The sequence below is a fragment of the Erpetoichthys calabaricus genome, chromosome 4 (assembly GCF_900747795.2).
Source record: "Erpetoichthys calabaricus chromosome 4, fErpCal1.3, whole genome shotgun sequence".
NCBI lineage: Eukaryota > Metazoa > Chordata > Cladistia > Polypteriformes > Polypteridae > Erpetoichthys > Erpetoichthys calabaricus.
In genome coordinates, this window is record NC_041397.2 from 299,289,600 (window position 1) to 299,317,333 (window position 27,734).

The 27,734-nt window shown below is 40.4% G+C and overlaps 1 protein-coding gene across 5 annotated transcripts in view; it reads left to right on the top strand.

Moving 5' to 3' along the window:
• LOC114651268 (serine/arginine repetitive matrix protein 2-like) overlaps positions 1–27,734 on the top strand; it is a 147,718-nt gene that overhangs the window by 115,746 nt on the left and 4,238 nt on the right. For 4 of the 5 annotated variants that reach the window (XM_051927207.1, XM_051927209.1, XM_051927211.1 and 1 more), the window contains 2 exons: positions 2,467–2,614; positions 14,551–14,616. In XM_051927207.1, coding sequence (XP_051783167.1) covers positions 2,467–2,614; positions 14,551–14,616 — 214 coding nt within the window. Of the gene's footprint in view, positions 1–2,466; positions 2,615–14,550; positions 14,617–27,734 lie in introns of those variants that run through there. The other variant, XR_007934859.1, reaches the window with a different exon arrangement.

Here is a 27,734-nt window from a genome sequence, read left to right on the forward strand (position 1 = left end):
CAATAACAACCCCTCTAAAACACACACCACAGTAACTAAAAGGAAAGAAAACTAATAACTTGGTTACTGTTATAGTGAGGCATTATGCAGGAGTGTTGCCTTTAGTATAATGGCACCCCAGTCGCTTTTCTTTGCACAATTCTGCAGAATAATTTCTCTGTGTTAGGGTGTTAGAGGGGGAATGTGCAGCATTGTTCCCAAGATTAATGAACTGTGGCCCTGCATAACCTGAAAACCTTCAAACTTCTGCAGACTCCCACAGCACGTGGAGCAGACAGCTGGAGATCCAAGTGCTCTGCTGATTTTTCCAAACTGGTTTTCCTAACAGAGACTGATATGAATTGTACCATAGTATGTGGATGAACATTGTTCACGGTGGCCTTCAGCTTTGTCTTACTACCTCCAGCGGGTCCAGGTTGTGCGTCTCATAAGCCTGCCGCCTTAATCATTATCAGTATGCCATTTATTAGAATGTAAATACGATATTTTGTGACTTAAGTAATAATATCTCACACTGCTTATACATTTCCACAGAAGGCTTCAAAAATAAAAATGCCCTTTGCTCCAGGTATATTGGATATACAGTAATCCCTCACCTATCGCGGGGGTTACGTTCCAGAGCCATCCGCGAAGTAGCGACCTATATTTATTTTATTATTTATACATATTTTAAGGCTTTATAAACCCTTCCCACACTCTTATAAACCTTTCTCACTCTCTTGTTACCTTTCCCACGCTCTTATAAACACTTCCTATGCTCTTAAACACTTTCTACATTTTTAAACACCGCAGTCCAACACTGCACACTGCACGCAATGATCAGACGTCAATGTGTCTGCACTCGCTTTGAACTCACGCTTTGAACTCACGCTGAGCAGAAATGGACTTTGTGCTGCTTCTGCCAAAATGCCTGCCTGTCGCTCTGCACGAGGAGTGTGTGTGTGTGGGTGTGTGAGAGCTCAACGCACCTTCGCTCAAACACCCCCACCCCCCCGAAGCGCAGTACGCTCCTGCCACTTCGCATTGTCAAGGGGGTGGGGAGCTGAATGAACGCTAAGGAGAAGTGGACTTTGTGCTGGCTTTGTGCTGCTTGTCGCTCTGCGTGTTAATAATTTAAAAGCCTGTACATCACCAATTTTCCTGTCTCACTGTCTTGTCTTGCGTGAAGTTAAAATGTTTTATAATAGTGAGATGTTACTCATATCCTTAGCCCGACATCCACATATCATATGTGTTAACAAAGTGTGTTTTATAAGTTTACATGTGTTTAAAGCATGTGGGATGGGTATTTTAAGGCTTAAACTATAAAAATGTTTATTTATATGGTCTTTCTATATCGCAGATTTTCTCCTGTTGCTGATGGGTCTGGAACATAACTTCCGCGATAGGCGGGCAGTCACTTGTATTTAAAAACCCGCGAAGTCGTGAATCCGCGAAAAGTGAACCGCGAAGTAGCGAGGGATTACTGTATTCAGATAAAGCTGAAACTATAAGCTATCAGTAGCCTTCCTCTGCTACTAACTATACAGTAGTCTTGCAAATGATGCGGCTAATGTTTGAACGGCCAAAAAACGGAATATGTATTCACTATTACACATCGGTCAAATAAGTTGTGTTGCTGTTGCCATTCATGAAAAAAAACCACAGCTCATACAGTTTAATTGGGTAAATGTTCTTTGCATTTCAAAAATAGCTTTATATCCTTTTTATTTATTTAAAATATATAAAAAAAAAAAAAACAGGTGAAAATAATACAGGAGAAAGAGGACTAATGCAGTGTGACACTGACTATGCCGTATTTGGATTTTGATTAGTGTCTTTAATTTGTGTGTGGTCAATAGCTGGCTTCTTAATGCCTCTGGGGTGTAAGCCTTGATCTTGAAAGCACACATTCAAATTGTGGCATCATGTGCATTTGAAACCTTTTCAGGAAAGGATTTTGTCACAAAGCAGCATCATTGTGTAGTTCTTAGCTGTAGAACCTCAGTAGATGAACCACTGGCATGCTCCCACCTGGTACTGCTGTCATTTTGCAGTACACTTCTACCCTTTTTTGGTACAGGCTTTAGGTTAATTCTTGTTTTCATTCTCTGGTAGCAAAGCTTTTCTCTTGGGTTGCAGGCTATTGCTCAGACAGAATTTTGTGGCAAAGGAAGTTCCCCTATATTTGTCTTAAACTTGCATGCTTTATGTTGAAGTTGGAGTTAAATACAAACCTTCTCAAAAAATAATCTTAATATTAAGAAAAAAAAATATGTACTCCTATTATAAGTGGAGTTAAGTAAAGGAGAACTTTGGCATGAATCTCTGTCTTGCGGCTGTTTTCCTGTGTCAACATTTGACCTGTGTAAAGAGTTGAAAGCAACTGCTAACTTGCTGTTTTTGCCCCGTGTCTGTCCCTCTGTCTTTCTTTCTTTCTTGCTCTGTCTCTCTCTATGGCTCTCTCTACTTCCCTCTCTGAAACAGGACCAGTTTCTGCGTGCTGCTCCAGTGGCTGGTGGAGTGGGCGAGTTCCTTATGAAGAAGATGGGCTGGCGTGAAGGTGAAGGACTTGGAAAGAACCGGGAGGGGAATGTGGAGCCCATCCTTATTGACTTTAAAACCGACCGTAAAGGTCAGTGCAGTATAATAAACTCTTCATGTTTTGATATTAAAACAAAATGTTCAAGGGTCATACATTATATTTAACACACAGTGTGTTTACGGTCTTCTGCACTGGCTCTGGTTATGCAATAAATAAGCGGCAATGTTCCCTCAAAGTGATGTTTAACAAACCTTCATGCAAAAGTATGCCATATGCCAATTACAGAATTTCACTTGACTTCATTTTATTAATTCAGTTGTTTCTAATTTCACTGTATGTCTGCTTAAACCTTTGTAGCCTCTTGCTGCGTTAGCCCCTTTCTATTTTGATAATAACAAAGAAAGATTCTGGATACGTTCAGGGCAAAAGTTTAAGAACATAGGTGAAATAAAAAGAAGGGGATCACAGCTGGCTTTGTGTTTAAATTTGTGTAAAGATTTGGAGACAGCACTGCGTGACTTACCAAACAAATAAGCGCAGCATGTGCTGTACTTGTAAAATCACCAGACGTACTGATATTAAGGTCCAAACGTACAGAAGATGTAAATTAGCACATTTTGCTTTGTTGCAGCCTTATTCTAAAATCATTTAAATTTATTTTATCTCCACATCAAGCAAAACTCAGTATCCTAGAATGACAGAGCAAAACAGCATTTTAGGAAATTTAATTTTAACACAAGGCCACAACATAGCAAAATGTGTAAAAGTGAAGGAGTCTGAATACATTTTGAAGGCACTGTATGTAATACTGACATTCTTTACCCTAGTAAAAGACAAAGCAGCCAGAAGTTCTCCATCTAGCAGCTAGATGGAGAACTTCTGGCTGCTTTGTCTTTTACATCTTATTACTAAATAAGGAGCCATTAACACACTGAATGCAGCTGTTTAAGATTGAGATAAGCAATTAGGGGTGGGGAGACTTAACAAGCGAGACCACTAAACTGAAGCATCAAACTATCACTTAAGCAATGTGTTTCATCAGCAATAATTGATTGCTCATTAAGAAACTGGGTTGGAACAAAAACCTGCAACCACTGCGGCTCTCCAGGACTGACGTTGCCTACCCCTGCCCTAGTCTGATACTCATCTTTTCATAAGTGGTGCATACTTTTCTTATGTATTCATAAAATAACCCAAATTACCTTGATTTCCCCGTTAGCTCTACAGTGTAAAATAACCAACCAGACCATTCTGATTAAAGTGGACATTGTATTTTATTTAAGGGTATTTGCATATATTTTTGGTCACACTATGTAGAAATGGAAACACTTTTAACACGTGTTGTCTAGACCAGTCTTTCAATACAAAAGACAGGTCTTTACTGTCTCCCCATGGCTCCTAGGAGTTTACATCAACATTATGCATAGGGTAGCTAAATGTGTGTCATGTGGCACCTTCTGTATTGTTAGCAAAGAAATGATTTAAACAGTTGTTGCTCTGCATTCTACGGTCACCATTGAAAATCCATCTTAGTCTTCCTAGGTACTCCTGACTCAAGTCTACAGATGTCTTTCAGCTGCACATTCCTATATATGGAGGCATTCTGTAGTCTACTTCAATTAGAACTTCTTGGACTAATGTGCCACCCTTTTTCAGTGCCACAAGTTTGGTCTGTCTGAAAGTCCAGCAGACAGGTGTTGAAAAAGTGTTTTTGTCCACATGATCTCTTGATGAATCAGCATAAATATTCATCACTGTACCAAATTTCACTTACAATTTTTTTTCACAAGTGGAGGCCAATTCCTCCACCATAAGTTAAGCAATGAGTAGAACCTCTCTAAAGGGATTAAGCTGATCCCATTGCAATTTATGAATGTAACTGTAGCATGTATTCAAAATTTGGTGGAAACCTAATATCGCCTTTCCATTTTTTACCAGTCCATGTTAGGGCTTGTGTAGGCCTGTTTTTTTTTTCTCTACAGCCTTGTAAGATATTTAATGTGCAGCTCACCAATAAAATAAATTATATGCTGCCCCCCCCCAAATGGACCACAGTACATGTGTTTAAAAAAAGAAAAAAAAATGCTGCTGCTTATGTTCTGATCCATTGTGCACATTGAGGTGTTTCTTCTGCAGGCAAAGGCACAACACAGAAGCCTGCCCCTGCCTGTTCCCAAGCAAACACTTGTTCCATTTTACACTTTTGTACTGATGAGGCTGAGCTGTGAATGGCCATACTCCATGCCATGTCTGTCTTTGATCCATCTTTAGGATTACACTCATTGTGAATTTGGTCTTCACAAGTGTCTCTCTGTATGTCCGAAAATGACTGTGGGGATACAATTTTTTTCCCCTACTAGTGAACTTGAAGCACAATATTACTGGCAGACACATTTCCAAATTGGCACATGAAACACATAAGCTTATGTGTGTTAAAGCGTCAACACACGAAAACCACAAGAAAAATGCAGGATCTTAGAAAAATACAAATCATCATAACACTGGTTTTCTTAGGACCGGTTTATACTTCATGCTCAGAACGTGTACACATGCGCATCATGGCTGCCATGCGTTCCCAGTGTTCTTTTGATGCTTCCTTTAAGCACATCCTCAAAAATTAACGTGACTTGTACACGAGTTGCAGTACCAGCAAAAAGTCGGTGGTGGGGGGTGGGGACTGGTGCAGTGTGTTCAAGTTGGAACATGACGTCAGAGTCTCTGTTTACTATCAACGTGACAGCAAGCCGCTTTGCAGATCCTACAGGGTCAATGTGTGTGCTTTGATGTTTGATGAATGGTTCGATGTGATGCACGATGTTGACATACAAATGCATTTGTTGTGCTTTTATATTCAAGCGTCGTATAGTCCCCATTGTAATGACGCAGTATGTTTTAGTGGTCTCACATATCTCGTCCCTTTTTTTTTTCCTCACCTTCACAACAGCATCAGGATGTACAGCAATGTATTTGAGCCACAGAGGAAAAAATATTACGGACACAGAGAAAAGGTCTTTGTGATTAAAGTGGAAATTTCGACTTTAATTTTGAATTTTCTGCTTTACTAACAAAATACACTACAAGATTAAAGTCAAAAACATCATTTTAAAACAAACCCAGCTTCTGGGGCTTCCTCCTGCGCTGACAGCAGCAGCAGGCAGCAATTGCCACACACAACACGTTAAATGTATGATATTCTAGCTCTCTGCACATTTAGAATCCTTAGATTTATACTTAGTATCACTTTCATGATGAAATGCATTAAAGTATGTATATTACATTTTACAGATAAATCGTTAATCTCATTTAAATTATGAATACTGTTAATTACATATTTGGGGGGCGGAGTGGTGCCGCTGCTGCCTTGCAGTGAGTCATGTCCCTGGTGTTCCCTGCCTGGAGTTTGCATGTTTTCCTGGTGGGTTTCCACAGTGTGCTCCTGTTTCCTTCCAAGGACATACAGGTTTGGGGATTTGGTGATGCTAAAATGACACCAGTGTGTGTATGTGCTTGTGTTCACCTTACGATGAGCTGATGCCCCATCCAGGGATTGTTTCTGCCTCCCTCCCGATGCATGTTGGAATGGGCGCATCCCTGGATTGATGGATGTAACCATTAAACATCCAGCCTTTTCAGAGATATTGTGGCAAGGTGTCCTCGGAGTTTGATGGATGTTTCAGGCAATTCTGAACACAGGGATGCCGAACCTGTTCTTACAGTGATATCTCGCACTGCCACCTGGTGGAATCTTCCATATTTACATAAAATATGCACACAAGTATAAACAGTACAACCCTTGCGTAGCAGAAGCATCTGCAGGAGAATGCATCACGTTGCGTGAAGTACAAACCTGGCCTTAAACCCCTCATGATGACTAAATGTGTGATGATGAACATTTCCGTTGTTGTGATTACTTGGGAAAATTCATTTTAAAAGCATGCAATGGATCTGCCATTCCAAAAATCTGGTTCATCCTTGGAAAAAATTTCAAAATGCCTGAAGGTTCCATGTTCAACTGTACAAAGAGTAATACGCAAGAATATACACCATGAGACCACACAGCTGTCATATCGCTTAGGAAGAAAATACATTCTGTCTCCTAAGGAAAATCAAGTGCAAATCAATCCCAGAACAGCAGCAAAGGACCTTGTAAAGGTGCTGGAGGAAACAGGTAGACAAGTATCTTCTCCACAGTAAAACAAGTCCTACATCAACATAACCTGAAGGGTACTTAGCAAGGAACAAACCACTGTTCCAAAGATGCCATAAAAAAGCCATATTACAGTTGCACTTGGGGACAAAGATCTTGCCTTCTAGAGAAATTTTCTCTGGTCTGATGAATCCAAGATTGAACTATTTGGCCATAATGAACATCGTTAGGTTTGGAGGAAACATACCAACCATCAAGCACGGAGGTGCTTTGCTGCTAGAAGGACTGGTGTCCTTTACAAAATAAGTGGCATCATGAGGAAGGGAAATGATGGAGATATACTGCAGCAACATCTCAAGAGGTCAGCAAGGAAGCTGAAGCTCAGTTGCAAATGGGTCTTCCAAATGGACAATAACCCCAAGCATATCTCCAAAGTTGTGGCAAAATGGCTTAACACTAGAATCCCTGAAGCCTATGGAAAATCTTGTAATCCCGGCCCACCTTAAATCCCTTCACACCTCTCCATCAGTGTCTTTTGTTTTGTAAATGTATTGATCAGCACAAGCAGCCTGCTGTCCCATCCCCCGTCTTGACGGAGCTCAACTCGGGCAAATAGTTCTCCCAGCTCAAGCCAAGGCTCCTTATCTGCACGTGATGTGCCTGGAGTTGTACAGGGTAAATAATACAGTATATCGTTATTTGGAATACATGCAATTCATGTGTGTTCTGTGTCTACAAAGATCTGGGTAAGTCAAGTCAACTTTATTTATAAAGCACTTTACATACTGTAGGATGAAAGGAACTGCAAGGCCACACATACAGTACCTAAAGCAGAAACTTTTTCCATGTTATACTAAAAATGACATGAAGTATGTAATGTATGAAGACTTCAGTCCAAATATCAAATACATATGTGCATTTTTATTCAAGAATATAACCAAAGGGGAAAAAAAGCATTTGATTTACATGTTCCTGGCAATGAGTTAAAAACCCAAGCTCAAATGTTAATCAACAGGGAGTTTACAGTGATCCCTCGCTATATCGCGCTTCGCCTTTCGCGGCTTCACTCTATCGCGGATTTTATATGTAAGCATATTTAAATATATATCGCAGATTTTTTGCTGGTTCGCGGATTTCTGCAGACAATGGGTCTTTTAATTTCTGGTACATGCTTCCTCAGTTGGTTTGCCCAGTTGATTTCATACAAGGGACGCTATTGGCAGATGGCTGAGAAGCTACCCAACTTACTTTCTCTCTCTCTCTCTTGCGCTGAAGGGGGTGTGAGCAGGGGGGCTGTTCGCACACCTAGACGATACGGACGCTCGTCTAAAAATGCTGAAAGATTATCTTCACGTTGCTACTTTCTGTGCAGCTGCTTCCTGAAGCGACATGCTGCACGGTGCTTCGCATACTTAAAAGCTCGAAGGGCATGTATTGATTTTTGACTGTTTGTTTTTCTCTGTCTCTCTCTCTCTCTGTCTCTCTCCCTCTCTCTCTTTGTCTGCTCCTGACGGAGGGGGTGTGAGCTGCCGCCTTCAACAGCTTTGTGCCGCGGTGCTTCGCATACTTACAAGCCAAACAGCCCTATTGATTTGTTTGCTCCTTTGAAGAATAAGATATGTTTGCATTCTTTTAATTGTGAGACTGAACTGTCATCTCTGTCTTGTCATGGAGCACAGTCTAAACTTTTGAAAAAGAGACAAATGTTTGTTTGCAGTGTTTGAATAACGTTCCTGTCTCTCTACAACCTCCTGTGTTTCTGCGCAAATCTGTGACCCAAGCATGACAATATAAAAATAACCATATAAACATATGGTTTCTACTTCGCGGATTTTCTTATTTCGCGGGTGGCTCTGGAACGCAACCCCCGTGATGGAGGAGGGATTACTGTATATGTATTCTTGAATGGTGCAGAGGTAAGTACCACTGCCTTATAGCTCAAAAGTCCTGGGTCCGAGACCAGGCACTTTGTGTTTTGAGTAGTGAGCTGCTATTATTATTACTATAATAAAAACATACATTTGATTTCAGTCTGTAACACCCGGTGTAAATTTTGGCTACTTGTAAGTTTTATTATTCAGTTTTATTCTCTCAAGTGACGTTCATGTGGTGCAACAACTTCCCTCTCCCTCTCTGAGTTAATGACATTTATCTCCATTCTTTTCATAAGAGCAGCAATGACCACAGTGGGTGATGTGGCTGATACCTGCTCAGAACTATTTGTTGTACCAGCAATCAAAGATACGATGTGACCGTAACAACAAACTGCTTGTTCACAGCACTTTTGCTAACTAATAGTCTGCTGCACCGCACAGCAATGCAACTCTTCTTGGCACCAGAAGTTAAATGGGACTTCCACCTGCAACTATAGTCCCTTTTGTACGCGAGCAATTCGCCACGCTAGTGTTTAGATCTGGCAGTGTCATGATGATGGTGTATGTGCCCAAAAAGAAGAAGCCTTTGATTTCAGTCTGTAAGAGCCGGTGTAAAGTTTTGCTACCTGTAAAAGACATTGTTGAAGGGGTATAAGCAGACACACAAACGCTGGTGAATTATGTCAGCTTGTTTTCTTGTTGTGACTTCATTTTTATTCTTGAATAAAAGCACATTTGTTTTGTGAAAGTGTTTATTTTATATTCCAGTGACCACTTGAATGAGATCAAATCTGTCTCTGCCTCTCTCACACACGCACGCTCACATTCATACATGAAAATGTCACTATTTGAAAACACTATGCCATGGAGTACAGGCAAGATCAAACAAAAACAAACATGTTCAAGTGGCAACTAATGTTCAAATGGTATGACGTTGGTCGTATAAAGCACCACTGGTTTCAGATCCACTTTAAATATTTGTCCGACATTTGGAATTAATTAAAGGTAACATGAATTCACTTTGGAATAATAATTATAGAAGGTGATGGCTTCTCTTTCCCTGAGTGTTAATCATTTTTCAAAACCTTTGCTGTGCATAGTTTTAATCCAAGCCCTTATGTTTTGATAAATAAAAGGTGATGACTGCTGTTATCTGATTTAACTTTCAATAGCCAGCTGACTATGGACATGTGTTAGATTTGATGTGCTGTATTGATCCCCGATGGTTGAACAGGTAATGGTGATCTGTGCCACAGACCTAACATTACTAGGACTTGATTCTGCTGCCTTAATTTTTTTGCACTTTTCATACTGGATTATGTGGTTAAAGTTTAAATGGCTGTATAAATATTAGCCTGCAGCAATTTGCATACACATTCTTGAAAACAAAGTATTTCCAAGATAAGAATAATATTTTGGTACTTAAATGTCTAAAAAAATGTCAGGTTTTAGGTTATGTCATAAAAACTGTTGAATTTAAGTCAAGGGATGTTATGCTCACACTCTGTAATGCACCAGTTGGAGTATTGTGTGCAGTTGTAGTCATCACGGTACAAGAAAGACACAGCAGCACTTGAAGCTGTGCAAAGGAGAACAACCAGGTGCTTCATAGGACTTGAGGACATGTCCTACTGTGACAGACTCAGAGAATTGAATCTGTTTAGCCTCGAGCAGAGGAGACTGCGTGGGGACCTAATCCAGGTCTTTAAAATCCTCAAAGGCATTGATAAAGTAAATCGAACAACATTCTTTCAGCTTAAGGGTGAATCACATACTCAAGGCCATCAGTGGAAATTAAGAGGAATTTGCATTGCAAAGAGTCATGGGACAATGGAACAAACTACGGAGGTGATGTAGGCTCAGCATCAGTTTTTCTAGATGCTGATACAAAAACGTAAAATAAATATATTTACACTTTTTAAAAGTTGATATTTTGGATATGAGTGCCTTTGATTCGCCAGTGCGCTGTCACTTAGTGAATGTGGGTGGCTATGCTTCGTTACAACACTCATTTGCTTTGTAAAAGCTCAACCTCTGAGAGAACAGGAATACTAAATTTCAAGAACACTGTTAGCATTGCAGAGACTTGATGTTCCGCTTCAGGTCAGCCTGCATGGTAAGGCCCTGTCACATGCAGCGGAGTCTGAGAAGAGGGCACGCTGCTGCCTTAAGTCCAAGTCACATTACACAACTATTCCAGCGATTTTCAGTCTCAGACTTCGTTTACATTATCTTAGTGAGTTTGGGGGCTGTCATGGTGCACTCTTGTAATGGCCAGTCATGTTTTCAGACAGGCACAATAACTCAGTCCAACTAGTTTGTGACTCGCCCTGGGTGTGTGTTTGTCTCAAGTCATAGAGGTGGCCTTGTGTGTGTGCGCAAACGAGAGTTGAGAGTCAGTGAGTGTCCAACTGGAAGTACACAGCATGTACTGTAACTTCGAAGAATAGGGACATGGGTATTTGCACCTCTCAAACACAATAGAGGGCCTTCCATCTTGTCTTGTATTTTATGTACCATGAAAGAATGGAGGGAAAAAAGACAGATTGTGACTAAACTCTCCACACCTGGAAAACATTTACACTGCACCAAATCTGTCTGATAGCACATTTGTACTATACTAGCTGTGTAAGGCTGTGCTGTAAAAATCCATGGATTCTGGCACTTCATTCAGTCAGTCGCATCGGTTGTATATTAGCGGCTCCTCGTCGGTTTCATTTTGCTGATGTGCTCGCCTCCATTGTCTGTCAACAGCTATAAACGAGTTCTTTCTCTCCTTGGAGGTTTTGTTTTGCCGATGTGCGCGCCTCACTTGTGTATTAGCGATGGCGGTTTCACTTTGGCGACAGAGTCACTTTCTTTGAGCTTCATGCTGTAGCCTCGCACTTCCGGGACAAACAGACACACACGCACACTTCCACGCATAGACGTTCACAGTGCATCCAGAAACTACTCACAGCACATCACTTTTTCCACATTTTGTTACGTTACAGCCTTATTCCAAAATGGATTAAATTCATTTTTTTCCTCAGAATTCTACACACAACACCCCATAATGACAACGTGAAAAAAGTTTACTTGAGGGTTTTTGCAAATTTATTAAAAATAAAAAAATTGAGAAAGCACATGTACATAAGTATTCACAGCCTTTACCATGAAGCTCGAAATTGAGCTCAGGTGCATCCTGTTTCCCCTGATCATCCTTGAGATGTTTCTGCAGCTTAATTGGAATCCACCTGGTAAATTCAGTTGATTGGACATGATTTGGAAAGGCACACACCTGTCTATATAAGGTCCCACAGTTGACAGTTCATGTCAGAACACAAACCAAGCGTGAAGTCAAAGGAATTGTCTGTAGACCTCTGAGACAGGATTGTCTCGAGGCACAAATCTGGGGAAGGTTACAGAAAAATTTCTGCTGCTTTGAAGGTCCCAATGAGCACAGTGGCCTCCATCATCTGTAAGTGGAAGAAGTTGAAAACCACCAGGGCTCTTCCTAGAGCTGGCCGGCCATCTAAACTGAGCGATCAAGGGAGAAGGGTCTTAGTCAGGGAGGTGACCAAGAACCCGATGGTCACTCTGTCAGAGCTCCAGAGGTCCTCTGTGGAGAGAGAAGAACCTTCCAGAAGGACAACCATCTCTGCAGAAATCCACCAATCAGGCCTGTATGGTAGAGTGGCCAGACAGAAGTCACTCCTTAGTAAAAGGCACATGGCAGCCCGCCTGAAGTTTGTCAAAAGGCACCTGAAGGACTCTCAGACCATGAGAAAGAAAATTCTCTGGTCTGATGAGACAAAGCTTGAACTCGTTGGTGTGAATGCCAGGCATCACGTTTGGAGGAAACCAGGCACCGCTCATCACCAGGCCAATACCATCCCTACAGTGAAGCATGGTGGTGGCAGCATCATGCTGTGGGGATGTTTTTCAGCGGCAGGGACTGGGAGACTAGTCAGGATAAAGGGAAAGATGACTGCAGCAATGTACAGAGACATCCTGGATGACAACCTGCTCCAGAGCGCTCTTGACCTCAGACTGGGGCGACGGTTCATCTTTCAGCAGGACAACGACCCTAAGCACACAGCCAAGATATCAAAGGAGTGGCTTCAGGACAACTCTGTGAATGTCCTTGAGTGGCCCAGCCAGAGCCCAGACTTGAATCCGATTGAACATCTCTGGAGAGATCTTAAAATGGCTGTGCACCGACGCTTCCCATCCAACCTGATGGAGCTTGAGAGGTGCTGCAAAGAGGAATGGGTGAAACTGGCCAAGGATAGGTGTGCCAAGCTTGTGGCATCATATTCAAAAAGACTTGAGGCTGTAATTGCTGCCAAAGGTGCATCGACAAAGTATTGAGCAAAGGCTGTGAATACTTATGTACATGGGATTTCTCAGTTGTTTTTGTTTTTAACAAATTTGCAAAATTCTCAAGTAAACGTTTTTCACGTTGTCATTATGGGGTGTTGTGTGTAGAATTCTGAGGAAAAAAATGAATTTAATCCATTTTGGAATAAGGCTGTAACATAACAAAATGTGGAAAAAGTGATGTGCTGGGAATGCTTTCCGGAAGCACTGTATATACACTGCCTGGCCAAAAAAAAAAAGGTCACACACTCTAATATTTCATTGGACCGCCTTTAGCTTTGTTTACAGCACGCATTCGCTGTGGCATTGTTCCAATAAGCTTCTGCAATGTCACAAGATTTAGTTCCATCCAGTGTTGCATTAATTTTTCACCAAGATCTTGCATTGATGATGGTAGAATCTGACCGCTGCGCAAAGCCTTCTCCAGCACATCCCAAAGATTCTCAATGGGGTTAAGGTCTGGACTCAGTGGTGGACAATCCATGTGTGAAAATGATGTGTCATGCTCCCTGAACCACTCTTTCACAATTTGAGCCCGATGAATCCTGGCACTGTCATCTTGGAATATGCCCGTGCCATCAGGGAAGAAAAAATCCATTGATGGAATAACCTGGTCATTCAGTATATTCAGGTAGGCAGCTGACCTCATTCTTGGAGCACATACTGTTGCTGAACCTAGACCTGACCAACTGCATCAAGCCCAGATCATAGCACTGCCCTCACAGGCTTGTACAGTAGGCACTAGGCATGATGGGTGCATCACTTCATCTGCCTCTCTTCTTACCCTGATGTGCCCATCACTCTGGAACAGGGTAAATCTGGACTCATCAGACCACATGACCTTCTTCCATTGCTCCAGAGTCCAATCTTTATGCTCCCTAGCAAATTGAAGCCTTTTTTTCCGGTTTGCCTCACTGATTAGTGGTTTTCTTACGGCCACACAGCTGTTCAGTCCCAATCCCTTGAGTTCCCTTCGCATTGTGCGTGTGGAAATGCTCTTACTTTCACTATTAAACATAGACCTGAGTTCTACTGTTTTTTCTTTGATTTGATGTCACCAAACGTTTAAGTGATCGCCGATCACGATCATTCAGGATTTTTTTTCGGCCACATTTCTTCCTCGAAGACGATGGGTCCCCACTATCCTTCCAGTTTTTAATAATGCGTTGGACAGTTCTTAACCCAATTTTAGTAGTTTCTGCAATCTCCTTAGATGTTTTCTCTGCTTGATGCATGCCAATGATTTGACCCTTCTCAAACAGACTAACATCTTTTCTATGACCATGAGATGTGTCTTTCGACATGGTTGTTTAAGAAATGAGAAGCAACTCATTGCACCAGTTGGGGTTAAATAACTTGTTGCCAGCTGAAAGATAATCGCCCATGCAGTAATTATCCAATAGGAGGCTTGTACCTATTTGCTTAGTCAAGTCCAGGTGGCGACTTTTTTTTTGGCCTGGCAGTGTATAAGACTAGCTTACCATATTTTGGAAATGTGAAACTGTGCTAGAAATTCATCAGTCATGTAATTTGACCTGCTCAGGCAACGAGATCAGCAAGTTTGACATTCACTCAGACTGGAAGTTGCGTAGTGTACTACTGGCTTTATTAGCTTTCTGATGAATGTTCATTGGTTTGTGCAGGTTTGGTTGCTGAGGGAGAGAAGACCCAGAAATCTGGAAGCCTTGTCGCTATGAAAGAAATCCTAGGTGAGTGTTTATTGAATTGAATAATTTCAATTACATTACAACTTTAATTACAAAGGTCCTTTGTAAATTATAATTTATATTATTTGTGTCCGTATGTCTCTCTATCTATCTACAAGCAGTGGTCCATTAGCATCAAACAAAAATAAGAGTTTTTTATTTTTACCATCTGCTCCCAATTACAAGAAAGAGAATTTATATTTAATGATAATAATAATGCATTTTATTTATATAGCATCCACACTTCTTCCATGAGGTAGTCTTTTTTTTTTTAAATCAGTATATATGTATAATAAGCACATGCTTAAGTATTTATTTTTGCTATCATAAATTGGTTACATTCTCATAAATCATCAAAGAATTCTTCCAATTACAAATATAACACTTCTGTAAATGTTCTTTGCACCTTGCAGTCTTGTTTGTGCCTTGTGCTCATTCTTGCTGAGCTTTACTGTAGATAAATAGGACTGTGTGTTGAAGTATTACAAGGTCTTTAAAAGTATTTTGGTCACCATCATGATGTCCCTCCTGCAGTGTCCACACTTCAAAGCCTGCTACATGCAGGACACACACACACACACACACACAGTGCTTTCAGAAGGCATTCAGTCCCTTTTACATTTTTCACATTTTGCTCCGTTGCACTCTTGTTCTAAAATCATTTAAATTTATTCTTTCTCTCATCAAGCAACACTCAATTCCTCAGAATGACAAAGAAAAACAGGATTTTTTTTACAAATTTATTAAAAAAAATAACTAAAATATCACGTGGTATGATGCAAGTATTCAGAGCCTCTGCTTTGACAGTTGAAATGTGGCTCAGGTCCATCCCATTCTGTTGACCGTCGTTGAGATGTTTCTGCATCTTGTTTGGAGTCCACCTTTTGCTCAATCCAGCTGCTTGCACCTGATTAGGAGCGGCACACACCTGTCTTTAGAAGAGATAAAAAACCAAGTCATGAAGTCGAGGGAAATGCTTGCAGAGCTTGGAGACCGGATTGTGTCAAGGCACAGATTTGCGGAAGGCAACATAAAATTTCTGCAGCATTAAAAGTTCCCTATATGAGCAGTTGTGGGAGAAGTGTTTTGGTAAGAGAGGTCACCCAAAATCCAGTGGTCATTCTGACTGAGCTTCGCAGAAACTGTTTGGAGATGGACGAAACTTCCAGAAGGATAAACATCACTGCAAACGTCCACTGATCTGGGGCCTCATGCATAACGGCGTGCGTAGAACTCACACTATAACATGGCGTAAGCACAAAAGCGGGAATGTGCGTACGCACAGAAAAATCCAGATGCAGGAATCTGTACGTATGCAAACTTCCACGTTCTTCCACTACATAAATCCCAATCAGCGTGAAAAGTAACGCACGTGCGCACGCCTTCTGTCCCGCCTCAACTCCTCCCATAATTACGCCTCTTTGAATATGCAAATCAATATAAATAACCTTCTGTGAAAAGACAATGGGAAAAGCACGGGGGAAAATATAAGAACTTCAGCGAATACCAAGTGGAGGCAAAGGAAAAACGTACTATTTGTTGGTTTAAACAGTGGTATAATCAACAAAAGGAAGCTGATCGAGTGACATAGAGTGTCGGAGAAACTCGAAAGCTCAAGTTCACAAAGTCGCACAGTGTCCGAAATAAAAAAGAAATCACATATCAAAATCGCCGTGAAAAGGCGAGTCGTATCCCACCATCTGAGTGTCATATGAAAGCTTATTAGGGTACAGACAAATAAAATAGGCACACAGTGGGAAAAAAGCACAAAATGTCAACTTTAATCTCGAAATTTCCACTTTAATCACGTAGTTTATTTTGCCATTAAAGTAGAACATCATAAACTTCATCTTAAAATCGTTTAATTTACTAGTTTCTCAAATCCCATCGTAACTAAAGTGGCACGTTAAATGCTTTGTTCTGTATTTGATCTTCTATGTGCTCTATGTGTGAATCACTACCTGCTTGTTAAATGGGCTTTCTCTTTCTCTGACAGGACACATACTCCATTACATTTGTGATATTACAGCTCTCTGAATAGTTAAAATACTGAGATGTATACGTGATATCTTTTTCATGATGATAGGAGTTAAAGCATGTTATTAAACATGGGAACACGGTGGTGCAGTGATTGTTCATGTCTCACGCAAGAGGCTTGCTGTGCCATGCGCGACCTTTGATGAAATAATTTATTACAGCAGTACTGTCTCTTTCAGACGTACTAACCTCAAGTTCCTGTCCTTACTTTTCTTTCTCCAAATACCCAATCGCCACACAATCAGCTCTGTAATAGACGTGAAGCCATCTGTAAGCTTAAAACGCAGATTCTTCAAAACTTTTAAGGAACATTGAAATATCTTCGTAGTACGTTTAATTATTCTATCCGTCTATCCTTCCAGTGTCGCGTCAGCACCAGCAAGAATACAACGCAATGCAGGAACAATCCCTGAACTGGCTAGCGCTGCGGCACCGTGTCTTCACATGTTTACTTATTATCAATACAGATTATTTAAATGAAGTTAAAGTTTTATCTGTATAATATAATCAACATATTTTGCTGCATTTCATCTTAAAAATGATATTGTCATCATATGTAAATATGCGCTTTATAAAGTGGTGCAGGTTGTGCAATATTATAACTAGTGCAAGTTTACAGTGAGGTGATTGTACTTATAAGCACAAACAGTTCTACAAGGAGCACTTGATGGACTGATTGAGTGCGTTTAGAGTTCTTGGGATGAAACGTTTTCTAAACTGCGAAGTCCGTACTGGGAAGTCTCTGAAGCATTTTGCCTTGGCTCAGGCAGCATCTGCTTCATGCTGTATACCGATAATTCTCTTTCCAATCAGCTGCTGCTGTGATTCCCCACTCAGATAAAGTGATATAAATACTCCGAGTGGTGCAGTGAGACTAATATGGAAAAAGATGATCTGCTGTGGCAACCCTTAACGGGAGCAGCTGAAAGAAGAAGAAGATGCAGTGAGAGTTACAACACTAAAGCAGTTATGGTATTTGGAATACTATGGCTATTCCGTGGACCATTATATTGTTACAGGTTAATTACAATCAGACGCATTACACTAATAAACAATATGCAGTTAGTTTCAGTGTATTTATAAAGCCGCGTCAGGAATGTGGATTTAAGAAAGAAAGGGTGACCACACAGGAACAGTAGCACTGCTTTGACGCTGGGTGCTGCCAGTCTGCAAAACCGAGCGGAGAACTTGCGTATGCCAGGTTATGAGGTACCGTGGAAAAGTGCATGGCTTTACGCCAAGTTTAGGTTTTATACATCGCGATTTGAGCGTGGAAATGGCAGTACACAACATTTCTGTGCGTACACACCGTTTATACATGAGGCCCCTGGACTTTATGGCTGAGTGACCAGACGGAGGCCTCTCCTCAGTAAAAGACACACAGAAGCCCACATGGATTTTTCACAAACGTTGCCTAAAGGACTCTCCGACTGTGAGGCACAAGATTCTGTGGTCTGATGAAAACAAGATTAGTGTCATGTCTGGAGGAATCCAGAAACTGTTTGTCACCTGTGCACTACCATTCCAGTGGTGAAGCCTGATAATCCCACAGTGGTTATGCTGTGGGGTTGTTTTTCAGTGGCAGGGACTGGGAGACTAGACAGTGTTAAGGGAAAACTGAATGGAGCAAAGTACAGAGATATCCTTAACGAAGACCTGCTCTTGAGTTCTTTGGACCTCAGACTGGGTCGACAGTTGACCTTCAGTCAGGACTTCACTGAACCCAATCAGATATCTCTGGAAAGACCTGGAAACAGCAGTCCCACTGAAGGTCTCCATCCAACCTGACAGAGCTTGAGAGGATACACAGAATACAATGGCAGAAAATCGCCAAAACCCAGAATGCCAAACTTGTCGTGTCAAACCCAAGTAGACTGCAGGCTCAAATAAAGGGGCTTCGACTAAGTACTGAGTAAAATGACTGACTACTTGTGTCAATGTGATTTTTCAGATTTTTATTGTGGATTACTTTGCAAAACTTCTTAAAATCTTGTTTCACTTAGTCCTTCTGGGGTTATTGAGTGTTGTTTGATGAAGGAAAAAATGAAATTAAATGATTTTAGCACAAGGGTGCAACACAACAAAATGTGTAAAAAGTGAAGGGGTCTGCATGGGCACAGAATGTACTGTAGCTGCTGTGTCACACTGCTCTCTGTTTTATATCCTTACACACAGGCTGGCCAAGGACCCAGGGTGTTCAGGTAGAGAGTGGCAGCTTCTCCAGTAGTGCTAAAGGAGAACTTCTTCAGTGAAGTGGCAGACAAGGGCTGCTTTATAAGCCAAAAGTCCAGAATTCAGTCCGACTCTTGCTGCCATTTTCTTGCAGTGGGTTGATTTATCAGAAAGATGCACCTACGTGGAGTGAAAACAAAATCCTTTAGATTCTTCTGTTAAATATTCCCTTTAGAGATGTGCATACATACTTGTAGAATACCCAGTAAGAGTTGGGTGACCAGTGTTTGTGGGTCACTGGAGCTGTTATAACAAATTGAAGATCCCTCAGACATTTTTCTCCAGGAATGCTGTTGGAGGTTTTGTTTTCCTCTCCTCCACTGTCAGCGGGTTATATCTCACTTGTAGTGTTAGTGGGTTTACATCAACTTCCTAACTAACTTATCCAGAGCAGAGTCACAAAGCAGCTGCAGCCTATCTCAGCAGAATTAACACCTGAGCAGGGTGCCAGCCCATCACAGGGTGAGCACACACTTGGGATATCAATTTAATGTTAGTCTTACTGAAACATACGCACTCTGTTTAATACATGTCCCGCTTTAAACTATGCAAACCTTTTGTGCAATTATAAATTCCCTTCATTTTACCACATGCAGTAAATGTTAGTTAGTCTGAAAGAGTCTGTGTTTGTCTGACATAACAGGTGTGTCATTGGCAATTCCATAAACTGGTTTACAGGTTAAGGTTGAGTGAGGGATCTCTATTTCAATTTTTAGAAGACATGCCAGAAATGTGAAAAGATCTGTGTAGTTTATGAGTAAGATTCAGAAATCAGCAAATATCTGCATTAAATATTTTCATTTTCTCTGATGAGATACTTATTTTCAATAAATAACCCCAACGTACTTGTTTTGGTAAACAAAATAATATTTATAAGGATAATAGAAGATGGATATATGCAAGTGTGTGTGTGTGTGTGTGTATGTATGTGTATATATATATATTATATATATGTTTACATATATATAATATTATATATATATACATATATATATATAATATATATATACATATATATACATAATACATATATATAATATATACATATCTACAATATATATATATATATATTACATATATACATATATATAATACACATATATATATATATACATCTATATATCTATCTATTTATATATAATACATATATATACATACATATCTATATATACATACATATATATATATATACATACATACATACCTATATACATATATACATATATATATAGTATATCTATCTATATACCTATCTACATATATATATATATATATATATTTTTGTATATATATATATATAATATACTATACACATATATATATATATATATATATATATATATACATAGATATTATATATATATATATATATATATGGAGAAAAAAAAAAATATATATATAGATATATATATATACACTGTATATATATATGTGTATACTATATATATATATATATATATATATATACACTGTATATATATGTGTGTGTGTATATATATATATATAATACACTGTATATATATGTATATGTATATTTAATTTATATGGATAGATTAAAACAGGCCATTCAGTCCAAAAAAGGTATTCAGTCCTATCCTCCTAATTATTCTAAAATAACATCAAGTCGAGTTTTGACAGTCCCTAAAGTCTTACTGTCTACCACACCACTTGGTCTCTTATTCCAAGTGTCTACAGTTATCCATGCAAAGAAAAACTTCCTAATGTTTGTGTGAAATTTCCCCTTCACAAGTTTCCAAACGTATCCCCATAATCTTGATTAACTCATTTTAATGTCACAGTCTCAATCCACTGGACTAATTCCCTTCATCATTTTAAACACATCAATCATGTCACCTCTTATTCTTCTTTTGCTTAAATTAATTTTTTCCATCATCAATGTAGCCCTGAATCAGCCTAGTCGCTCTTCTCTGGACCTTTTCTAGTGCTGCTATGTCCTTTTTGTAGCCTGGAGACCAAAACTGCACCCAGTACTCCAGATGAGGCCTCACCAGTGTGTTATAAAGGTTGAGCAGAACCTCCTGTGACTTGTACTCCACACATCAAAGCGCCATATAACCTGACATTCTGTTAGCCTTCTTAATGGCTTCTGAACACTGTCTGGAAGTTGATAGTGATGAGTCCACTATGACTCCTAAATTCTTCTCATAAGGTGGACTCTCGATTTTCAGACCTCCCATTGTGTATTCAAACCTAACATTTTTACTTACTACATGTAATACTTTACATTTATTGACATTAAATTTCATCTGTCACAGTTGTGCCCAAACCTGCAAGCTGTCCAAGTCCCTCTATAATAATTTAACGGATTTCAGATTATCTGCCAATCCACCTGTCTTGTTATCACCTGCAAACTTAACCAGCTTGTTACTTATATTCCTATCCAAATCATTTCTATATATTTTAAAATAGTAGTGGCGCTAGCACTGACCCCTGCTGTATACCACTCGTAATATATCAGCCATTTCTGATAAGGTGTTCCTCACACCATCACCCTCTGCTTCCTGTGTCTGAGCCAATTCTACACCCATCTACACACATCACCCTGAACTCCAACTTCTTTTAATTTGATGCCCAAACTCTCACATGGCACCTTATCCAGATAGATAGATAAAGGACAATAACAACAAAAACATAAAATTACTAATACTAAGTTGAACTTTTTCCTCTCCTATAGGAAAAGGCACATAACTTATGAATTGTGTTCTTTCGATTCATTTGGCAAAGGTGGATAAGTTCTTCAGCTAGTTTTTAAGCTTCTGTTTCTGCATTATGGTGTTAATTTACTCACCGCTGGTGTGCACCGGCTTACCTCCCTTCTCACAGAGTTTCTCTGCGTGCGTGTTCATGTGTGTATATGCATGTGAGAGTGCACTTTTGCACTTGATTTAGGAAGAAATTTACAACAGCTAGAACTTCTCCTTCACAAGGTTTATTACGTTTCAGTTAGAGTGCCACCAATACCATAATACATCCATCCATCCATCCATTTTCCAACCCGCTGAATCCGAACACAGGGTCATGGGGGTCTGCTGGAGCCAATCCCAGCCAACACAGGGCACAAGGCAGGAACCATCCCGGGCAGGGTGCCAACCCCACCGCAGGACACACACAAACACAACCACACACCAAGCACACACTAGGGCCAATTTAGAATCGCCAATCCACCTAACCTTTTTTTTTTTTCACCCAACTGCGAGGCAGCAGCGCTACCCACTGCGCCACCGTGCTGCCCATCCATAACACATTTGCTGCTTTTTTTTTTTTTTTTTTAGTCATGATTACTGGTTCTTGGAATCAAAGCAGGTAAACTTAGGGAAAGATGTAAACGGTGCTTTGTTCCTTTCCTGGTCAGCTTTCTCCAGACATGTGGAAGAATCTCCAGTATGCTTTTCTCCTTTGTCACCTTAGTCGAGCCTTCAGGTTACAAGTGGGTACTGCAAGTTATCTGGAGGATCAAACAAATCATGTCCATTCTCTTCTTGTTAGCAAATTCACATCTTCTGGGTCAGCTAGTGTTTTCAGTAAGATATGCTTGGGGACTTACTGTCTTCCTCTGCTCTTGGGCACTTACTATCTTAGCAAGGTTTAGGCTAGTAGCACCTCTCATCCAGCTGTTTTTATGGAGGGTCTTCCATCTTTACAGTCCAGCATCGGTTACCTTTTGAAGTAAAAGAGATTGCTGTAGCCCTTTTTGCAACCACATCCTATAAGCATTGGGTGTCTGCTATCATGCAGAGGTTACAGCCAGATTGAGAGCAGCGAGCCGATACAGCAAGGAGCATCTGGGTTGTGCAAAGGGTTTAAAAGAAAAGAGCAGCAGTCTTGCAATTGGTTTCTTAGGTGCACATAAGCCCATCGATTTTGGTTGACTATTTGAGCAAAACTTTGTTCTTCACTCATTGAAGTTTGGCTCTTTGCAGAGACATCTTTTAGCGGTACCATCTGGACACCCAAAAGTCGAGCAGTGTTACATGGTCTGCAAACTGAGACTTTTTAGCTGACATTAAGACCGTCTGGCTGTGGTTTACCTTTAGGCCAAAGACTTGGGTTCCTGGTATAGCAAAAAGGATAATGGCAGTATGTCCTACATGGGAAGTGTTGTGTGTGGTAGCCAAACCAAACTGAAATTCATTAGCACAAGTGCAAAATAAGTGAACTTCAAGCTGGATTGGTTAAGCCAAGTAGGTAAGTCTTTGGGAAATAAATTGACCAATCAAAGGAGATACCTTAAGGAAAGAGTTTGAACAGGAAAGAAACCTGGACAGTTTGGTGAATGCAAACACAACAGGCCAAGAGGAAAAGGATCTCCCTGAAGATCCCAAAGGGTAGTCAGGACACTTCAGTGTGGTAAATCTGAAAGATCTGAGCTCCATTTAGTCCATCTTTGAGCCAAATAATGATCGGTGAACATTTAAAGGAATAGTCAGTCCAAAAAGCATGCTGTTTCATAAGGTTTGTAGTTATAGCCAAGTAAAAAACAGATATCTGATTTTGTTGAAAAAAGAGATAACAAACCTTCCAGTACAATTGGGGGTCTATGCTGACATGCATGAAAAACAAAAATCTCATGTTAGTTGTGTCTCATAATCACACGGCTGTATGATCACAATGTCCCAAGCTCATTTTCTTTAATTAAAATATTGTTGAACAAACCATGTCTGCGTGGGTTTCCTCGGGCGCTCCGGTTTCCTCCCACAGTCCAAAGACATGCAGGTTAGGAGGATTGGCCATTCTAAATTGTCCCTAATGGCTGTACCTTAAACTCTTAAAGGGGCACCGTCATGAAGTTCTCCATGGGTGGTAGACTGGGGTGAAGTGAGCAGACAGCCATAGACGTCCTGAGGGTGAAACACAATTTCACATTTATTCCTATCCCGTATCTTGAACAGCACCTGTGTGGTTAGCTGGTACTTTTAAAAAGTCTGAGTCAATGTCTGTTTTATCGTGTTGTCTAATCACCTTTGACATGCACCTGCAGGGAAAATACAGTGGATATAGAACCCCCCCACCTTCGAAATATTCCCATTTTATTTGCTTTACAGTCTTAAATGAAAACACTCACAAAAAATATTTCTTCCCATCTTTACTTACTCAATGCAACCTCTAACATCCAAGTGAAAGATATCACAGGTACAGTTCAGAAAAATTATAAGAAACAAAAACAAGACATACCGAGATTAATAAAGGATCACCTGCCAATGTCAGTATTTTGTTGAACCATCTTTTGCTTTAATGACAGCCTTGAGTCTGTTGGGATACTTGTCTATCAGCTTTGCATATCTAGATTGAGCGATATTTGCTGCCCACTCTTCTTTACAGAACTGTTCAAGTTCAGTCAAATTGGATGGTGAGCGTTTGTGGACTGCGATCTTCAAATCTCTCCACAGATTTTCAATGAGATTTACAGTCATATGAAAAGGTTTGGAAACCCCTCTCAGCCTGAATAATAATTGACTCTCCTTTCAACAAAAAAAGATAACAGTGGTATGTCTTTCATTTCCTAGGAACATCGGAGTACTGGGGTGTTTACCAAACAAAGATTTTTAGTGAAGCAGTATTTAGTTGTATGAAATTAAATCAAATGTGAAAAACTGGCTGTGCACAAATGTGGGTCCCCTTGTCATTGTGCCAATTTGAATGCCTGTCACTGCTCAATGCTGATTACTTACAACACCAAATTGGTTGGATTAGCTCATTAAGCCTTGAACTTCATAGACAGGTGTGTCCCATCATGAGATATAAAGGTATTTAAGGTGGTCAATTGCAAGTTGTTCTTCCCTTTGACTCTCCTCTGAGGACTGACAGCATGGGATCATCAAAGCAACTCTCCAAAGATCTGAAAACAAAGATTGTTCAGTCTCCTGGTTTAGGAGAAGTCTGCAAAAAGCCATCTCAGAGGTTTAAACTGTCAGTTTCAACTGTAAGGAATGGAATCAGGAAATGGAAGGCCACAGGCACAGTTGCTGTTAAACCAACAGGTCTGGCAGGCCAAGAAAAATACAAGAGCGGCATATGCGCAAGATTGTGAGAATGGATACAGACAACCCACAGATCACCTCCAAAGACCTGCAAGAACATCTTGCTGCAGATGGTGTATCTGTACATCGTTCTACAATTCAGCGCAATTTGCACACACAACATCTGTATGGCAGGGTGATGAGAAAGAAGCCCTTTCTGCACTCACGCCACAAACAGAGTCGCTTGTTGTATGCCAATGCTCATTTAGACGAGCCAGATTCATTTTGGAACAAAGTGCTTTGGACTAATGAGACAAAAATTGAGTTATTTGGTCATAACAAAAAGTGCTTTGCATGGCAGAAGAAGAACACCGCATTCCAAGATAAACACCTGCTACCTCCTGTCAAATTTGGAGGAGGTTCCATCATGCTGTGGGGCTGTGTGGCTAGTTCAGGGACTGGGGCCCTTGTTAAAGTCGAGGGTCGGATGAATTCAACCCAATATCAACAAATTCTTCAAAATAATGTTCAGGCATCAGTCACAAAGTTGCAGTTACGCAGGGGTTGAATATTCCAACAAGACAATGACCCAAAACACAGTTCAAAATCTACAAAGGCATTCATGGGAGAGGGAGAAGAAGAATGTTCTGGAATGGCCGTCACAGTCCCCTGACTTGAATATCATTGAAAATCTATGGGATGATTTGAAGCAGGCTGTCCATGCTCGGCAGCCATCAAATTGAACTGAACTGGAGAGATTTTGTATGAAGAATGGTCAACAATACCTCCATCCAGAATCAGACACTCATCAAAGGCTATAGGAGGACAGCGTCTAGAGGCTGTTAGATTTACAAAAGGAGGCTCAACTAAGTATTGATGTCATATCTCTGTTGGGGTGCACAAATTTATGCACTTGTCTAATTCTGTTCTGATGCATATTGCATATTTTCTGTTAATCAAATAAACTTAATGTCACTGCTGAAATACTACTGTTACCATAAGGCATGTCAGATATTAAAAGGAAGTTGCTACTTTGAAAGCTCAGCCAATGAGAAACAAAAATCCAAAGAATTAAGAGGGGTTCCCAAACTTTTTCATATGACTATAGGTCTGGGTTCTGACTGGGCCACACCAGGACATTCACTTTTTTCTCTTTCAGCCACTGTGTGGTCAATTTTGCTGTGTGTTTCGGGTCATTGTCATGTTGAAACTTCTGCCCATCTTCAACTTTCTAGCAGAGGGTAGCAGGTTTTCCTCAAGAATTTGACGGTATTTTGCCCCATCCATTTTTCCTTCTACCCTAACGAGAGCCCCAGGCCCCCCACAACAGGATGCTGCCAACTCCATGCTTTACTGTAGGTATGGTGTGTTGTGGATGGTGTGCTGTATTGGTGGACCGTTTGGTATTGAGGCCAAATAGTTTGCTTTTGGTCTCCTCTGACCATAAGGCCTTTTTCCACTTGGCATCAGAATCTTCAAGGTGCATTCTGGCAAAGCTCAAACGAGCCTTAATGTGGCCTTTCTTGAGAAGTGGCTTTTTCCTCGCGACCCTCCCAAACAAGCCACAATTGGTGGAGCGCTTGTGAAATTGTTGTCACATGCACACTAAAACCACTCTGCCATAAAATCCTGTAACTCCTTCAAAGTGGCCATTGGCCTCTTGGTAGCCTCTCTTACCAGTTTCCTCCTTGCTTTTCAATCCAGTTTGTAGGGGCGGCCGGATCCAGGGAGGGTCCTAGTAGTCCCAAACACTTGCCACTTCTTTATTATGGAATTTACTGAGCTCCTTGAGATTGATGAACCCTTTTGAGATTTTTTGGTATCCATCTCCTGCCTTACGTCTGTCCACAACTCTATCCCTGAGATCTTTTGACAGTGGCTTGCCACCCATAGTCAGTTGTTTGCTGTCAGTTGCACTAATGCTCCAGGAACAGCTTCACTAATCACACTGATTACAATTTATCACAGCCAGTAACCATGGTCTGCAATGGAAATGGTGGGCACTTAAACACCTTTTGGAAGCGGGTGATCCTTTATTCATCTCAGTATTTCTTGTATTTTATTTTTTAAAATTCTTCTGAACTGTAGCTGTGATATCTTTCACTTGGATGTTATAGATTGCATTGAGTAAGTAAAGCTGGAAAAAAAATTGGTTTGTGTCTTTTCATATAAGGCTGTAAAGCAAAAAAAAAAAGGAATATTTCGAAGGAGGGTGTGATTCTTTTCTATACCCACTGTATTTAGATCCCTTCAGCCTTAGCACACTTTGTTTTGTACATTTAACTGTAAATGGATAGGTTTGTCATTTTTGCCATCAATTTTCACTCAATAACCTATAATGATAGAAAGAAAACATGTTTACAGAAAGGCTTGCAAGTTTATGAAAAATAAAAACAAAAAAAAAACAATCTCTCATTCTTAGAAATATTCAGACCCCTAATTCCCTTATTTCTTCAGTCCCCTTTGGCAGCAATTCCAGCTTTTGAGTCTTCTTGGTCCAAGCTTTGCATACCTGCATGTGGGCAGTTTATCCCATTCTTCCTGGCAGATCCTCTCAAGCTTTGCTAGACTAGATGAGAAGTGTCTGTAAACTGCCATCTTTGGGTTTCTCCACTGATGTTCTATAAAGTTTCCGTGCGACCTTTGACTGGGACACTTGAGGACCGTCAGAGACTTGTCCCAAAGCTACTCTAGCATTGTCTTTACTCTATGCTTCAGGTCATGCTAAAAAGTGAACTGTTGCCCCAGTCAGGGTGAGTGGCAGTAAGAAAGCCATTCCTTAAGGGACAAACCAGGGCCTTGAAATGCCAACTGTGGACTACTGCAGACTGAACAAACATACATCGAGGATTGCGTTTATTGACATTGACAGAT